Source organism: Chinchilla lanigera, unplaced genomic scaffold, assembly GCF_000276665.1.
Source record: "Chinchilla lanigera isolate Chin_1 unplaced genomic scaffold, ChiLan1.0 scaffold00059, whole genome shotgun sequence".
NCBI classification, from domain to species: domain Eukaryota; kingdom Metazoa; phylum Chordata; class Mammalia; order Rodentia; family Chinchillidae; genus Chinchilla; species Chinchilla lanigera.
In genome coordinates, this window is record NW_004955460.1 from 9,126,867 (window position 1) to 9,143,976 (window position 17,110).

The 17,110-nt window shown below is 56.6% G+C and overlaps 1 protein-coding gene across 5 annotated transcripts in view; it reads right to left on the bottom strand.

The window, feature by feature from the left end:
• Ints1 (integrator complex subunit 1) overlaps window positions 1-17,110 on the bottom strand; it is a 32,821-nt gene that overhangs the window by 10,217 nt on the left and 5,494 nt on the right. Inside the window, exons 1-28 of one of the 5 annotated variants that reach the window (XM_013521199.1) lie at window positions 16,495-16,578; window positions 16,197-16,295; window positions 15,360-15,650; window positions 13,460-13,656; window positions 13,202-13,339; window positions 12,828-12,987; window positions 12,582-12,687; window positions 12,304-12,496; window positions 12,057-12,202; window positions 11,809-11,950; window positions 10,854-11,030; window positions 10,054-10,162; window positions 9,409-9,529; window positions 8,912-8,989; window positions 8,640-8,797; window positions 7,903-7,999; window positions 6,682-6,773; window positions 6,497-6,557; window positions 4,993-5,190; window positions 4,540-4,669; window positions 4,028-4,207; window positions 3,802-3,951; window positions 3,173-3,352; window positions 2,982-3,086; window positions 1,935-2,102; window positions 1,742-1,853; window positions 881-1,042; window positions 118-264 (exon numbers count right to left, since the gene is read on the bottom strand). In XM_013521199.1, the coding sequence (XP_013376653.1) occupies window positions 118-264; window positions 881-1,042; window positions 1,742-1,853; window positions 1,935-2,102; window positions 2,982-3,086; window positions 3,173-3,352; window positions 3,802-3,951; window positions 4,028-4,207; window positions 4,540-4,669; window positions 4,993-5,190; window positions 6,497-6,557; window positions 6,682-6,773; window positions 7,903-7,999; window positions 8,640-8,797; window positions 8,912-8,989; window positions 9,409-9,529; window positions 10,054-10,162; window positions 10,854-11,030; window positions 11,809-11,950; window positions 12,057-12,202; window positions 12,304-12,496; window positions 12,582-12,687; window positions 12,828-12,987; window positions 13,202-13,339; window positions 13,460-13,656; window positions 15,360-15,650; window positions 16,197-16,254 (3,856 nt within the window). In that variant the 5' untranslated portion in view covers window positions 16,255-16,295; window positions 16,495-16,578. Of the gene's footprint in view, window positions 1-117; window positions 265-880; window positions 1,043-1,741; window positions 1,854-1,934; window positions 2,103-2,981; window positions 3,087-3,172; window positions 3,353-3,801; window positions 3,952-4,027; window positions 4,208-4,539; window positions 4,670-4,992; window positions 5,191-6,496; window positions 6,558-6,681; window positions 6,774-7,902; window positions 8,000-8,639; window positions 8,798-8,911; window positions 8,990-9,408; window positions 9,530-10,053; window positions 10,163-10,853; window positions 11,031-11,808; window positions 11,951-12,056; window positions 12,203-12,303; window positions 12,497-12,581; window positions 12,688-12,827; window positions 12,988-13,201; window positions 13,340-13,459; window positions 13,657-15,359; window positions 15,651-16,196; window positions 16,579-17,110 lie in introns of those variants that run through there. The other 4 variants (XM_013521198.1, XM_013521200.1, XM_013521201.1 and 1 more) reach the window with 4 other exon arrangements.

Here is a 17,110-nt window from a genome sequence, read left to right on the forward strand (position 1 = left end):
TGGTACCTGTAGCTCAACCCCCTCAGCAGCCCTCACCCAGGCCCCAGAGGGGCTAGAGGACCCTGGGGAGCTTAGTCCAACCAACACTGACCAACACAGCCAACTGTGGGTACTTACTTTTGTCCATGATGTTCTGCTCCAGGGTCTGGGGATCATGGGCCACTGCCTGGTCCAGGTACTGGAGGAGTTTGCTCATGCTTGACACAGGGATGCCGAAGGACTGAACAAACAGCAGCAGCTGCTGGGGCTCCAGGTCCTGTAGGGCTGTGGGTATTGCTCGCTCAGTGGCCCCCCACCCCCGGCATCCGGGCCCAGCCCAACCAGCCCCCTACCCTGGAAGGCACCTCAGTAGGGGCTGCTCAGAAGGCTCACAGCAGTGCTATGGACCCTGTGGTCAAGCTGCTCACAAGCCACACAAGGTTACAGCAGCTCCCTTATGAACTGGTGACAGCATCACAATGATAGCAGACTCCTTGGGGTATGTCTTTCCCAAGCATCCTGAACTAATCTTCCCACTCACCTTCCCACTCACCTGAGTGCCTCACCTGCCTGGCTACCAGCCTGATGGGCCCTGCTAGACCCTCCTCTCCCCATTGCAGCTTGCCTGAACTCCACAAAGCCTTCAAGAATCAACTCAGAGGCCCCAAATCATCCGTCTTCCCTCGCAAACCCTGGCCATTTAACTTCCTTTCTAGGATGCATTCCCAACCTGTCATGGTCAGGGCAGCTGGTCCTGGTGTGACCATAAACTCAGTGAGCCCCTACTGGCTATGTGGACACTGGGAGTGTCCCAGAGGCCCACGGGTTCATGGGTAGCAGGTGCAGAGCTGCTTGGATTCACCAGGCCCTTCCCTTCTCATAACCGCAGCCTGGTGCGTACCAGCATCCACCAGGCGGGGCACCTCAGAGCGGATCATGCGGAGCTTCAGCCAGTCAGGTAGCAGCAGTGCCTCCTCAGATGTGTCTACCAGGAAGGCGGTGGGCAGTGGCTGCTTCTCCGGGAACCAGATATCCAAGAGCTCATAGAACTCACTATCGCCAGCTTCCAGAAAGATACGGGTGAGCAACCTTGTCCTCCAAGGGCCCTGACCCCAAAGAGGACCAAAGACCAACACTGGCATAGCCTCAAGGCCCCTCAGAACTATCCTCTTGTACAAGAGGAAACTGAGGCTTCACAGGAACCAGGTAGATTCAAATGCAGATGAGGACCAACTGCCCAGTGCTGGGTATGAAGTAGTGTACCTCTTCTGTGGGACAAGCATAGCACCTGCACTTACAGGTGAGAAAAAAGGCTCTAAGAGATGAATCTGCTTCATGAGATCACCTGCCACAGAGAACTTGTGCCCACAGTACGAGGTGCCTGGCCAGGCCAGCTCTCTTCTAAAAGCCCTCTCCACAGGGTCAAAGGGAAGCCCAACGGGTGGGACAGCAACACCAGCCTTCCCACCCTCCTTCCCAAGGGTGATGCACTGGATGTATACCTAGGGCTGGCCACCTTCACTGCCATCTGGTGGCCCCCATTCTGGCAGAGTCACCCACATGCACAAGACTCCCAACAAGGGGGTCCTGGCCTTCCCCTGCTCTCACAGGAGTAACCGGGTAAGTGGCAGAATAGTCACAACAACCAGGAAGGAAAAAAACGAAAGGCTGCTGGCCACAAGGCTCAGCCAGTCCAAGCCACTAGCTTCTGGGCAGGGGCATGACCTTCCAGGACAGACCCTCCCTGGCCAGCACTGCTTACCTCGGGGTGGGCCCAATGTCAGCAGGATGACCATGGCGTGGACCACGAGGATGTGCATGGTGGCTGTCTCTCCGCTGGCCCAGCGCAGGAAGACTTGGTCCTGAGACTCTGACTACAGAGAGAGGAGAGTGGAACAGAGGCCAGGTGCCTTGGGAAGCCAGAAGCAGGGAGCCAGGGTCAAGGGCTGTCTTACCCAGCTGTACACCTCCTCGCCTTCTTTGCTCTTGCGCATGCGCCGCACATAGCGGGAGAAAACAGACAGAAGGGCGCCCAGAACGGCATCGGAAGTGGCGCTGCAGGAAAGCTTGGAGAACAGGTGCGCCATGATGGTAGAGCGCTCCACGACCAGCCGGGCTACATCCTGGAGAGACAAAGGCCCTCAGAGGCACTGTGGCCACCAGCAGCCACTCTCCTCCTCTCTGCACACCAGCCCAGCAGCTGGTCATGACACCATGTGACCCTGAGTAGACCACACACTGCACCATGAGAGGAGCACTGTGAAATGTCCCCAGCAACATGCAGGACGCTTGTGCAAGGCAGGTGGCAGCACTGGGGAAGGGAGAGCTCACGGGGCTTCCTCAGACTTGTAAGGGGACGCGGAGCTCAGAGGAAAGGTTGATGATGGCCTTGAAAGTGGAAGCCGTTGCAGCAGCCCCATGCCTGCCACACGGTGGAGAGGAAAGGGTGTAGGGACCAGGGCAGAGACAGCTCACGGACCCACCCACCGACAGCAGAAACACAGTCTCCATGGCCAAAAGAAAACACTGTCACAACCTGTCCAGACATGACATTTTACACATGCAAAAATGCTGAGAAGCCTAGCTGTGAGCTACCCCAGCGTAGACACTGGACCAGAGGCTTGGAAGGCAAAGGCATCAGAAATCACCAGGAGGGCAGACCTGGGTTTACAGCCCCCAGAAAGGATCCACGCTGCGGAGAAAGCCCCGTCCCGGTGACTGCTGTTCACTCACTTGCTCCTCACCCACCCACAGACTCGGCCTAGGAACTTGCGCCACCCTGCACTGTGGCTGGGGCGGCTGACAGGAAAGCCAGGTCAGGAGGTTATCCAGGGGAGGACAGCAAAGAGGACAGTAAAAATCTTGGGACTCTGGCTCCCCTCTGCGCCACTGTGAGAACATGCTCCAGCCCCCTCAAGCCATCAAAACTTTCTGGGCACAGCAGGCTCCAGCTCCCGCACACCCTCCCCACAGCAGGTCCCCACACATCCCACCCCACTCACCAGGGCCAGGTCACTGTGTGGGCCCTGCTCCTCCACTGGCATGTGCTGGGACAGGTAGACCAGGTAGGCACTGATGGTCTGCGGGTCGGTCTCCATATGGATGGCCTGGGAAGTGAGGGTACCTGAGCTGGCTCCTGGGCAGTGCTCCTGCCGCCCACCTGCCCTCCATGCCTGCCCCACCAGGCCCTCACCTGCTGCAGTGCTAGGGCAGTGGCAGCCCGGACGCTGTCAAACAGGGGCAGCCTTGGCAGGTCCCGCAGTAGCCACTGGTAGTCCTGCAGTGCACTTGCCTCCCCCGAGTCCTCCTCCATGGGCAGCTCCTTCTCCTCTCTGTCGCGAAGCCCGCCCTCCGAGAGCACTAGCGACAAGCCCTGCAGGCACAGGTGTGCAGAGCTGAGCTGAGACAGCCTGCCCTGTCAGGGACCACCCACGCCTCTTGGAGCCTTGTGCAGAAGACACAAGTGCTTCCCAAGCACCACAAGTAGTAGCAGTAGGTGGTTCCCTCAAAACACTTGTTAAACACCTTCCCATGAGGCTGGCACCTCAGGCATCTAAGCACAGGTTCTGCTGTGGAGCCACACCCTCAGGCCCTGCTCAGTGTCACCCGAAAGATGGCAAGTACCAATCACGATTATGCTTCACCTTATCAACCTGAGAAGGGCAGAGAACTACCAAATGGCTGTGGTTCTTCCCCAGCAAGTGCAAGGTTGGAGGTACCAAGTCTTCACGTTAAAAGCAGACAGCAAAAGTCAAGAAGGGAACAGAAGTGGAGCCTGCGCACATGGGGACACAAAGGCCAAGGCATTCCAGCTGTGCTCACCTTCATGGCCAGCACTCGGGAGGCCACCTGTGAGGAGCCGAGGCGCCGCAGGAAGTAGTCAAGCACCTCGCATGTGGTCTGTTCGTCAGCCTTCGGACCCAGCAGCAGGTCTTGCAGGCGGCCCAACAGCTGCTGTTGCTTCTGCTGCCTCTGTGAATGACAGGAGGCTCTCAGGGGATGGGGCAGCCTGGGAGGCCCAGCTGGGGAGAACAGGCAGGGCACCCACCTGCCGCTTCTTGGCCTTCTGTTCCCGGCTCTCGCCCTCGTCCTCTTCCTCCCCTGAAGTGGGGTCATCAGCGGCGTCATGCAGCAAGAACTCACACAGGCACTGCACAGGCAGCACATCCAGCGAGCCCTCGCTCGACTGTACCAGGTCGGCCAGCCAGGGCATGGACTGTGAGGAGGCCTAGGCAGACGATAGTGGTGGCCCATGCTTAGCGCCCTCAGCTCAAACCTGCCAACCCCACCCTACACTCTCCCACCAAGGCTGCATCTCACGGTACCCTCTCCAGGGTCACAGGTAGAGACCTGTGAGGAGTCAGGGGCACAGAACTGAGCCAAGATGGTGCCATCTAAACTCCAGGAGCCCACAGAGTATTCAGGTGTGCCCTGCCCCACGAGTATCCAGGTAGGTGCACTCTGCCCTCTCCCAGTTACAGTGCTGTGATCAGAGCCCATCACAGCCTGAGCCCTCCCCGCCACCTGCTCTCTCCCTCCGGAGCCTTTCCCCGGGCCCACCTGCCTCTGGATGATGTTGAGGAGGAAGTCAGGGTTGCGGCTGCGACAGAGGAGGTGCCCAAGGCGCAGGGACTGGTTGAGGCCCTTCACCTGTTCCAGGATGTGAGGAGGTGGCCTCCGGGGGGGCCCCCTGTAGGTCACAGAGGACATGAGGGTCAGAAAGTTACCTGCATTGTACTCCTGCAACCAACAGCAATGGGCAAGGGCGAGGGCAGGGAGTCACTGCCCCCGCCCAGCCCTGCACCTTAGGGTAGCCGAGACCCCAGGCACAACCCAGCTATCCCCAGACCTGCTCCACAAAAATGGTGCCAATGCAGTGGGGCCTGGGCATGGTGGATGCTTAAGGTCAGCAAGGTGTGGTTGGCCCTCCACTCATCCTACCAACCCAACCACCTGCCACAAAGATTTACTCTGTCCTGGGCCTTAGGGTACTAGGGAGGGGGTGGGGCATACTGGGGATCCAGGCTGGTGAGCTGTGACAGGAGGAGGCTGCTGCTCTCGGTGATTGTCTGCTTGGTGGACGCAGCAGCCAGATGGCCCTCAAACGCTAGGATCTCCTGCTTTTCTCGCTGGGAGATCTGCAGCTCCCGGTTAATCATCTCTGTACGGGTTTCCTCATCCGTCAGGGTACATGGCGGGTAGGAGTAGTTACTGAGGACACAGTAAGAAGGGCCTTGTTAGCCTGCCCCTACCCAGGCTGGAGCCCACCAGGCAATGCTCAGAGTCATGCAGGGTCAAGACTTGCAAGGCTGCCACTGCCTGGTGCATGGCCTGAGCCACTGGGTACTCTCTGGGGCTGCTGACAGTACTGTCAGGCTGAGCCCAAGAACCTGGTGCTCTGGGAGCCCACCAGCCACCTCCTCCCATGGCAGCACCATAGACATCTCCAGCACCAAATCCAGTCAGTGTCAGACTCCCAGTCTCGCCCAGGATACCCTCTCAGGTCACACACCATGCTAGGATCCTTGTTCATTACGATGGCCCCAGTGGGCCGCCCCCACCTGGGGACCTCCAAGGGCAGGACTCGCTGGCAGGGACTCGTGGTTCAGCTCCTTCCATGTGTCTTAAAACCTGTCTTCCTGTGGTGTCCCTTCCTGAGTTCTGGTCCTAATGTTCCCTTTAGGCTGCTGCTCAGCCACATGCAAAGCAGGCAGCCATGTCTCCCAGCCATCGACCACGCAATGCCACAGCCATGTGAGGGCCAGGTCCCTACAATATCATGGCTATATACGGGCCAGGTTCTCACCAATATCAGAACTGCATACAGGCCAGGTCCACACAAGGTCACAGTCACACATGGCCCTGGTCTCCACAATCTCACGGGCACACACAGGCCTGGACTCTACAAGGCCGCAGCCACATATGGACTGGGTCCCCGCAATGCCACAGTCACACATAGATAGGCCTGGTCTCTATGATGTCAGTCTCAAGCTCTACCCCGGTGCAGCCACTGTCCTCTGCATGTTGTCTTTGCTGTCTAGATTGGCTGCCTGGCAGGCCCTGCCCGGCACCATGCTGCAAGAGCACATTTTCACTGAGCTGTGGTCACAACTCTGCCTGTCCCCAGGCTGTGCCAACCACACTGTACTGTTCACCACAGCTGGTTCCAGGCAGGGCTGCCTGTCCGCTTGGACCCTTCCTCCACCTGGACATCTCTGCTTCAGTCATACAGTTCTCAGTCTTCAGTCCAACCACTGCTACCCATGTCAGCAGTACAAGTGCTGCCCAGAACAGCGCCTGAGGGGATGCTGCAATGTGACCTCCATCCATGCCACCCCTCACCCCATCAAGGGAAAGGAAAGAGGCTTAAGTGTGACACACTTGGACCAGAACTCAATCCATTAGCAAACAGGCACCAGGGATGCAGCACGCTGAGGTAGGAAACTGGCTACTCTCCTTAAGCGTGGTCCTCCACCTCTGGCGTACCCCTGGTCCCTGGCAGGAGCAGTTTATTTACTTGGTCATCACCATCTCCATGAGCATCTTCAACGTGGGGTACTCCTCCCAGGCGGCCAGACCTAGGACAAGGAAAACAGAGGGCTGGGCTCCCCACAGGCACCAGGGTTATCACTCCAATGAGTGGCCCCCAAGGAGGAATCATGGACCCATGGCCAGGCCTGCAAGCAGCCAGGACAGGCTCACCGATGTTCTCGGGGTTGAACGCAGCGACAACCAGCAGCAGGGGCCATGCCTTCCAGTACAGGGTAGAGATGGCAAGGTTCGGGGGTTGGTACCTGGAGGGCAGGACATCGACAACATGGGCTCAGCCACCCTGCGCTCAAGGACAGGAAATAAGTCCTAGCCAGAGTAGCCATGGCACAGGCAGAAGAACCAAGGACTGACCAACCTGTCCATGCTTTGGGCTATGACGCTGATGGGATGCCCTGAAACTTCCCCTCCCAGGATGCCTGTCCATGCCACAAAGACATGCAAAAAATCACACAGCCTGGCTCAGGGGCCATGCCACTCTCAGCGGCTGAGCCCTGGGCCATTACTGACCTTCCTAAGCCTTAGTTCCCATCTATTAAATGGGAACAGTGGTGGACAAAGTAATAAACACTCATAAAAGTTACCTAATTCTCTACGCTGAAAAACTAGAAAGCCTGGTATTCTACAATGTGCAATTGCAACATTTAAAAACCATATATAATATAATCATAACTAAAGTACAGTCCTTACAGATAAAATAGATCCCAGCTATTAGCAAGAATGAAAAAATCTGCACGACACCCACTTGAGAAATATGCAAGAAGGCCATCAAGTGACACATTGAACTGTAGTACAGCATACACTAGCAATCCAAGAAAGAAATTAAGAAAAAAATTCCCCACTTGAAACAGTGAAATATTTAAATATGAATTTAATGAAAGAATTTTTAGGCTTACCTAAGAAAAACTACAAAACACTGTTGAAAAAAACTCAAAGGTCTACAACAGAAACAATGCTGGGCATGGTGGTGCACACCTATAATCCCAGCACTCAGGAGGCTGAGGCAAGAGGACTGCCACGAGTTCAAGGCCAACCTCGGCTACATAGATTAACAATAGCTTGAACTACATAGTGAGATCTTGTCTCAATAAACAAAAACACCGGAAATACACCCATATTCATGTGTTAGAGGACTGAATATTGTATCTCTATCAAAATTCCAGTTGACTTTTTGCAGAAATTTACAAGCTGACCCCAAAATTCACATAGAAATATTAGGACTCAGAAAAGCCAAATAACCTAGCACACAGCCAAAGGACACCTTTTCTAATTTTAAGGCTTCCAGTTCTGGAGGCCAGGCTTCCCCAACTAACCAGTAGCCAGCTGGGCAATCTCGGGCTGGATGCCTGCCAGTTAGGGGCTCACGGGCCTTACCCAGGAGGGAGCTGGATGTTCTCTGGGTGGTGGTAGGTGCACAGGTTCAGAACTGCATCAATTAGCTGGATTCGCTCCACCTTCAGCACTTCCACATCTGAAACCCAAACAGGATCCACAAGGCTGTACAGAGCTACTCACTGGGCACCAGGACCCAGACAGAGATATCAGAGCCCAAGAAGACAGGGGCCTGGGTCCAAGTGTGGGGATGGGATGGGGTGATGATTCAGAGGCCACATGGGACACAGGCAGCTTTCCTGGGCAGGGAAGGGCCCAGGGAGATAGGTACTGGTGCTGTCCTAGAGGACAGGACCATCCTGGAGGGCAGCTAGGACCCCACTGCCATGCCATAGGTGTCAGCCCTTGGCCAAGTTTAGCATTCCACAATCCCTCAAGAAGAGACATGAGCAGAAGGCTCTGCTGTGGTTCCAATACACCAACAACTCATGCAAACTTGAGACAGGGCAAAGGTGAACCCCTGCCAAAGGCACAGAGTGATTCTGGATTTACAGGCCCAAGTCCCCACCAAGAAAACCTGTGATTCACAGGGGCACAGAGGACTACAAAACCCACTGAGAAGTGGCCCCACCTGACACAGGCAGTCTTGCCTCTGTGGGCCCAGCCATCTACTGGCGCCCAGGCTGCTTCCATGGAGTGAGGAGGCAGAGCTCAGTGTAGAGCAGTCACCTAGCCGGGTACAGCACAAGGCATCTAGCAGAGCCTCAGCAGACGCTCACCATCCGCCTGTACGGCCGCAGCTCGCTTCACGAGGTGGTCGGCAAGTTCCATGGCATCTGCAGGGCCCAGGGGTAGCTCCCGGGACAGCCCGATGACCAGGATGCGCATCAGTGTGTCCTCCAGGATGGGGACCTCGGAGCAGAGGCGCAGGAAGAAGCTGTGGGCCGTGCAGGGAGAGACGGCTCTGTGGGGGGCCAGGCTCCACCAGCCCAACAGTCCAGCCCCAGTGGGGCACCCATGCTTGGCACCCTCTGCCCGTCAGCCAGCTCACTTGCGGTCGCTCTCGGGTGGCCAGTTGTCCCACTTGTAGTAGGTCTCGGGCTGCTCCGTGAAGAGCACCTTGTGGAGGCTGTGGGTAAAGCGCAGCCATCAGTCATCCCACCAGTGCCCATGGGCTCCACTCAGTCAGGGGCTGGCAAGTGAAAACTGTTAGGGCTGCCCAGTTCTGCAGCTGTCCTCCCAGGGCACCCCGGGGTTCACACCCACAACTGGCAAGGCTGAGCTGGGCCATGACCACCTGAGACAGGCGGCTCCCAGCCACACGGTCCTCCTCCCGTGGAACGGAAGCCCTGTGCACGGTTCTGGCTGCAGGATCAGAAGGCCTCTGCCCCTCAGCACAATACTGCAGCTATCCACCGCCACACCTGGAGCCCACAGCGGCCATGGCCCAAGACGAAGAACTTCTCCCTGGTGAGTTCTGGTGCATGTCTGAGCCAGGGGCTCTCAGGTAGGTGGCAGCGCAGGTCAAGTGACAACGCCGGTGCTTACCAGTGCACATAGTCCTTGGGGGTGAGCTTGCTGATGGAGGGAACGACGGTGTGAAGCCACCAAACAGCATCACGCTGGATGGCAGCGATCTGGTTCTGGAATGCGCGCAGCACCTCAAGGTCTGCGAGGGACGAAGGGGTTAGTGGCCGCTGTGTGAGGGCCTTGAGGGGCAACAATGTCCATGCGATCTGGTCTGGTGCAAGGCTAGACTGGGAGCAAGGCTGGACACTAACGGCAGACCTAGGGCCTCCCAGGCCATCCATACATGAGGGAGGTGGAGGCCAAGTCAGCCTGACTAACACTCGGAGTGGTCCATGATCCTCTGAGGGTCACAGAAGAGGGAAGCCTCAAATGCCTGATGACCTCATCCTGTCTCTTTAAGGGCCCCTCGGCCAAACCTTCCCATGACCCAGGCTGACTGATGCACCGTCTCTCCCGGCTGGCCTGTGGCCAAAGGCCTCTGCTGATGGAGGAGAAAGGGACATCATTTCCACAATCTCTGTCTCCTCTAGTGGCTGTGCTGAGATTACTCCCTCCTCGCCCTCTACTGGCACCTTAGGGTACAGCAGAAGTCACAAGAGGGAGGGAGGGGTGGAATGCCAAGGGGAAGTACAAAACCCACCAGGCCCGTCCCCCCAGTCTTACTCCTCTTCTCTCCTTTGTCCCAGGCAACACCAGCCTCCTTCACTTGCGCCGTGATGCCCAGCATCATGGACACAGCCAGCACATCTGTGATGTGGACCACAAACCGCTCCTGCAGGCCAAGCACAGCAGAACGGGGCTGGCTTCTAGAAGTTCTGTGCCTGGGAGCCCTGAACCACACTCAGAAACACACACACACGCACATACACAAGCAACTGGGGGTGTGTGCAAAGAATCCAGACAGAGCCCAAGGGCCACTGCGTCAGGACCAGGACCTGGCAAGAGGAGGTCTTCAGGCGCAAGAGCTGCCAAGCAAGGCTCTGGCCAGGCCTCTGGGAGAAAGCTTAGCTAGCAGAGCTGAACAGAAAGCTAATGAACAGGATAACCACCAACATGCTGCAGCCTCAGGGACCTGCCACACTTGCCCTATTCCTCCCATAAGCTTCCTGAACCCCGCACGAGCACTGAGGTCCAGCCAGAGCAACCATACCCCTCCTGTGCCCCCGCCCGCAGGCCACATCATCCATCCCTGCTAAAAATGTCTCTGCTTGCCAGCCCCTCCAGCTATAGCTCTTCCACATCCAGTGCAGGTGTCATCCTTGCCCAAAAGTGAACCATGTGAGCCTCTGGGCCTCACTGCTGGCCATCCTCACGCACTGCCGTTCTGACCACTTAGACCAGAGTGCTACACAGGTGTGGCATGTGGGCCAACCCAGCAGCAGACAGCTGAGCAAGCCACCCAGAGAAAACAGGAAACCCCCAAACCCAGGAGGCCACCATGGGGATAGAGCAGACTGAGGCACCTTAAACTCCATGTCCAGGTACTGGGGCTCCTTGCGCTCCTGCATAAGGCCAAGGCAGAAGGCCTGGAAGTTGATCTCATGCTTGGTCTGCTTGATGATCTCCCGAAGTAGGGCCCGTGAGGCCCGGAGGTAGTCGTCCTTGCTGGTCAGCAGATCCTGGAACACCATGGCCAGGAACTGCAACAGAGAGAGATCAGGTGGGTGCTGAGGACAGAGGCCATTCAGGACAGTATCCCCACCACTACCTCACGCCCACTGTTAGGCCCACCACTGAGGCCTCACTTAGCCTTGAGGGAAGCCTCCCCAGACCCGTTCTAGAACTCCCCTTGCCAATTCCTGAGCCCCAGGCAGGTTAGCACATGAGGTCCTACAGGACACTCAGACCACCTGTCCTGAAACTGCGGGCATCAGTGCCCTCTGCCACGCTGAGCTCTGAGAAGGATGTGCATCTGACTTCACTCTTGGCAAAAAGTCACAGAGCATCTCTTCAGGTGAGGGGATACAGTGACTTGTACACACGGGGTGGAGGGCAAAATACTGACATGAAATACAGCGAGTACTCTAGAGCTCTGCCCTCGGCTGAGCAGCAGGAGCACTTTCCAGGTTTCTATCCAAGGGGATATGAGCCAGGGACCTCATAGCCAGCACTCCTGAGATTCTGCTTGGTTTGAGGAAACCACTGCTCAAATGGCCTGGAGATATGGGCTCAGTGCTGCTTCCCAACAAGCTGAGTTTTAGTTCCCAAAGACAGACTAGAAAAAAACAAGAGGCAACTACTTCCCCTTCCCAGGATCCAGGCGCATTCTCCCGCATGGTACCAGCAAACTAGCCAGCCTGCTTTGAAGAATGGACAATGGGCCATGCCAGAGCTTCCCTCCACCCAGCGCCATGCAGGCCACTGTGGAGCAGGGCCCAGCTCTAGGTCTACCATCCCAACCCACCCATGGATACCGACCTTGGGCGCCAGCTCAGAGCTGTGCTGCAGCACGGTGTAGAGGATCTGCATGTTGTTGGGATTCCGGGCATTGGACAGTTCGTTGAAAATCACAAACTTGATGGTGGTGCCCAGGTTGTCTTTGTGGGCGTTCAGCAGCTCCCTGGATGCAAGAACCAGGCACATGGGGAGGGGCCAGGCAGGACCTCTCTCCTATTACCCTGGCACCCACCTGCTTGTGGCCCACGGGCCCTGCCCTTCCCACACACCTGAGGCACAGCATGTAGTGGTTGAGGAGCACCTTGGGCTTGAGGCGGATTTTGATCAGGTGGGAGATGACGTCCATGTCCTCTGGGCCATGTGTGTTGCAGTTCATGCACACAGACATCAGCAGGTCCTGCGCTGGCCGGGTCAGCTGCGGAGCCCAAGACAGAACTGTGAGTGTACGCTGGAGACACCAAAATGCCAGGAGGGCGCCACCGCAAGCGATCGGCCAGGGCACTGCACCAGGCCCACCTTTGGGTTCTGCAGCCACATCTCCAGCCGCTGCACAGCCAGCAGCCGCACCTCCCGGTAGCCGCAAGCAGAGGTGAGCAGCCGCAGGAGGTTCCTGGAGACATTGTCGATGGGCTGCCGCCGGTTGAGCTGGTCCCGCAGCATGTCCAGCACGTACTCCTCCATGCTCTCTGCGAGGTCATCGTACCTAGGCCAGAGGGTGGAAGGGAGCAAGGAAGGATGCTGTTCTCCCAGCCCGCCTCCCACCCGGCCCCAGCCTGGCCGTGTGGTCCACCTACCTGGGCATGAGCTGGCCCTCCTGTGTGGGGCTCAGCTTCTCCTCAGCAATCAGCAGCTCTGTTTGACTGTCCTCTTCCTCCGTGAGAGAAGGGTGGGGACTGCTCCCTGCATGGGCCATAGGGAGCTCCATGGGGTGCCCTTCCCTCAACCCTGGCCTCCTATCAGCAACCCCCCAACCTCAGCTTCTCTCCCCCTGCTCAGGTCTAGACGTCCCTCCTTGCCCCCAGATGCCTCGTGTTCCTTACCAGCCCCAAGGTCACCCCCACTGCGCCCCACTTCCCCCTGCAGCAGCATGCTCTTGGGGGGCATCTTGGTATTAAACGCCGTCTGGATATTGTCCACAAACGTCCTGCAGTGAGGGCTGTCCACCCAGATCCGCTCACCCAGCGAGTCTTCGATGTATACCTGCAGTGAGCCACAGTCTCAGGCTGCAGGCAGCCCACGTCTCCTGGATGCAGACCAGCTGTCCTGCCAATGGGGTGGGTGCCCCAGAGCCCTCACCAACCCCCCAGTGCAGGAGGGACAGTGACACGGCACTGGGGCCATGAGATGCACCCTGCCAGGAGAAGGGATCCCACCTGCCTCTCTCCCACACTGAGTCCGGGGAGAGGCAGCTCACCTTGACAAAGATCTCAGGCCAGTTCTCGTCCTCCTCATAAGCAGCCATAAGGAGGTTACAGGCCAGAACAGACACCAGGCTGTTGCCCTTGGCCTTGAAGTTGATAGAGGCATCTCGCCTGAGGAGGCTGCACAGGGCCTGCAAGTGAGAGTGTACATTCATTCTGGGACCTTGTCCATGGAGACATCGCAGGCTGCAGGGGCAGCGTGTGTATGTGTGCACGCATGCTGGAGCACAGGAGATAACGAGAGACCTCACCTCGATGACACCTTCTGTGGCGAAGATATTGGGCTTGATCTTGGCCAGATACATGAGGCTCAGGTACAGTGTGCTGTCAGGCTTGGCCCGCGTCGCCTTTAGCTGCTTCACCGCCCCGCACAGCACGCCCTCAATCCTGTCGTCGTTGCCTTCCAGCTCAGCTGCTTCAATCTCATCCAGCAGCACTGTGGGAAGAACTGGCCAGCAGGGGAGCTTGTTACAGCAGGGGCGGAGCAGGAGTCATCCACAGCCACCGAGGCACAGCGAACCTCGGATACCCCACGAGCAAGTCTGACTGACGCATGGTCCTTTCCAAGTAGCTTTCCACACAGGGTCCATAGCAGCCCCAAAGGTGGAGGGCAGAGGTCTCCCCCAGATGGCAGAGGATGTGCTTTCCACAGCTGCACCTTACTTAATCTTCAAAACCACTTTAGAGGTGACACCGAAAACAGCAAAGCAACGCTAGTGGTAAAGACCTATAGCTGGGCTGGGTCCCCCATTCTGCAACCACTGCCACCCATGCCAACACTGGCTGGTTGCCAACATGCCATTGGTGTGGTCCTGCCCCAGCACAGACACTGCCTACAACAGCCGCCTCAGCTTGCACCACCCTGTGCCGGTCACTCTAGGCCCTGCTCTCATCACACATTAGACACAGCCTGGTCCTCTGCTCTGCTCTGCTCACCCACAGCCTTAGCTGTCTGTCAAAGTCATCTCCTGCCTGCAGGCTGTCAGGGAGCTGTGTTCAGGCCTCTCCCTTCCCACCACAGTGACCTGGTGCCTCCCTCATGCTTTCCCATGAAATCTTTGAGACTGCTGAGGGCAAAGGTCACCCGGGCCACTGGGCCTCCAAACCATTCATATGACAACTCAGTAGAAGTAACAGACTGGCTTTACTTGATATGCCACCACTAAAGCCAACAGGATCAACAGATATTCTCTTAGCTTCTTCAAAGAAGTTATAAACCATATAGAGAGTCAGGTCTGCTATCAGAGCACAAGCTCAGAAGCTGAGTGGTTTGGCTGTTAACAAGTCTTACGCTGTAGACGTCACAGAACCATTAAAAATGATCATGGTGGTCCATTCCTGTAACTCCAGCCCTCTGGGAGGCTGAGACAGGAGGATCGTTAAGTTCTAGCCCAGTCTGTACAGGTTAGAAACCTAGTTGAGACCAGTTAGGTGTAAAGGTACAAACCTGTAATCCCAGCACTCAGGAGGCTGAGGCAAGAGGACTGTCATGAGTTCACAGCCAGCCTGAACTACACAGCAAGAGCCCATCTCAAAAATCAAAACAAAACAAGAAAATTTAGCTAGATCCTATCACAAAATTAAAAAAAAAAAAAAAGTATAAATAGACTGGGATGTAGCTCAGTGCAAAGACCCTGGGTATAATCCCCAGTATCACTAATGGGAAAGACAGAGAAAAGAAAAGCAGGTATGACTTAAGATGGGTGCAAATTAGAGCACCTGTAAACAAAAGGACCATGGGTAAAGTGCGTATTTCCACTGGCATCTACTGATATTGTCTTGCTGCCTCTTTGACTGAAAACATCGAGAAACAAACTTTCTACTACCAGCAGCGGAAGGAAAACACTCGGATTCTCGACCTGAATGACCACAGCTGACAGCACCTAGGTTCACCTTCCCCGATCAGTGATCAGAATGGCACCCATCCAAAAGAACAACAGATGAACCAGTTCCCAAAGGGAAGCGTGGGACTCAGAGGCTCTCAGGAGGTGCTCTGAGGAACAAGTCCACAGTGAGCAAGTGTCCGCTAAGACACTCAGATACCTGTCCCCATAGAGGACCCTGGGGCATGCAGTGCCAGGCCCAAAGGGAAACTTGGTGAATGGACGGAAAGGGTCGCGTTCTCTGGGGAAGTTCAGAGACTGATTTTACCTTCAATTGGCACAACAGACGGCTCTTTGATTGAAGGAGAAATGGCTCGTTTTTCTGCTACTGCAGCCTCAGCCAGGCGCCCCAGGGCACTCAGCGGGGGCGTGGAAGAGAGTTTGGGGCGTTTGGTGAGGCCAGTCAGTGAGGAGGCACCGGACAGGGCAGTGGTAGCATCCCGCTTGCGCTCTGAAGGCAGGCCGGACGGGGCTGGCTTCAGCAGGGTGGACGCTGTTTTCGATTCATTGGCCTGGCCCTTGGAGCCCAGAGCAATGAAGTCCCCTGGTGGAGGGTGCCCTGCAGAAAGGGAGACAGAAAACGTGCACATTCACAATGCCCGAAGCATAAGAGATTGATTCCAACCCTGTTACCTTGGAGGAGACTACTTATGTGTTAGAAGAGGCAAGAATAAAGCCTGGGGTCACTCAGCAAGTCCACAGCACAGCCAGGACCAGTGTAATGGTAACAAGTGTTAGCCGGGGTTACACAGTGCTGCCTACAATGCGGGACATCTGTGACCTGCAAGTATCAATTTACTTATCCTCAAGAAGTTTCTGGAACAAGTGCAATTACTCTCACTTTACAATAAGGAAAACAGACACAGAGAGGTTAGGCAGCCTGCTCGGTGACAACACAGAGAGCAAGTGACAACAGCAGGTCCTGAATGCAGGTTGTTAAAGGTGCAGCAAGGCAGCCTTCCGAGGCTCGGCTGGGCGGATTCGACCGTATCCTGCAGATAGCGGCCGTCCAGCTCTGCCTAGCCAGGACCACCAGGAACACCAGGACCACCAGGACCACAGTGTCCCAGGGACTCCGAGTCCCATGGGGCCGCGCGGGACGCACCTGAGGGTTTGGCTGCGGCGCTGGGCCTGCGCACGGTGGTGGGCTTGGCCCGGTTCATCGAGCCCGCCGGGATCGCGCTCCTAGCTGCCTACACGTCACCTACGGAGAAAGCGGCAGGAAATCCGTCACTCATTCATTCGTTCGCGCCGTGAGTGGAGGCCCGAGTGCGACCAAGGCCGCCGCAGTGGGCGTAGAGCGGCAGAGGACACCAGTCGAGAGCCCAGACCAGGCGGAGGAGGCGGAGGACAGGCGCCGAGAGCCGCGGCAGACTCACAGCCCGTCCATCGCTCCCGCTCACCGCGGCCACGGCCGTCCCGGAACCGGAAATTCCTCTAAGTGCACTCCGGGAACCAATTTCCGGAATAAACGGAAGCAAAACAGAGCGGCGAAAAGAGAGGGAAAGTAAAGCAAGGCCCAGGGCTCCTGCGCAGAACCGGCAGCGCCCTCTCGCGACGGGAGGTTGGCAGGACGCCGCAACATCTTACTCCACCTCCTCCTGTGGAAGACAGCTGCCAGTGGGCGCTCTCCCTTCTCTTCGTGAAGACAACGAGGACACACAGCTAAGAAGAGTAGCATCAGGAATTAGAGTCCTAGGCACGCCTGTACTCCCAGCACTCGGGAAGCTGAGGCAGGAGGATCATTACGAGTTCGAGGCCAGCCTGGGCTACAAAGTGAGCTCAAAGCCAGCCTGAACTGCATAGATAGTGTAAAAGAACAAAACAAAACAAAACAAAACAAAAATCCCAAAGAATCAGAGTCCTAAAGCAAGTGTGGTCATGCACGCCTGTAATCTCAGCACTCAGGAGGCTGAGGCAGAAGTATTGTTGCAAATATGAGACCAGCCTGGGCTACAAAGTGAGCTCAAGGCCACCCTGAACTGTATAGCAAGACCTTGTCTCAAAAAGACCAAAAAA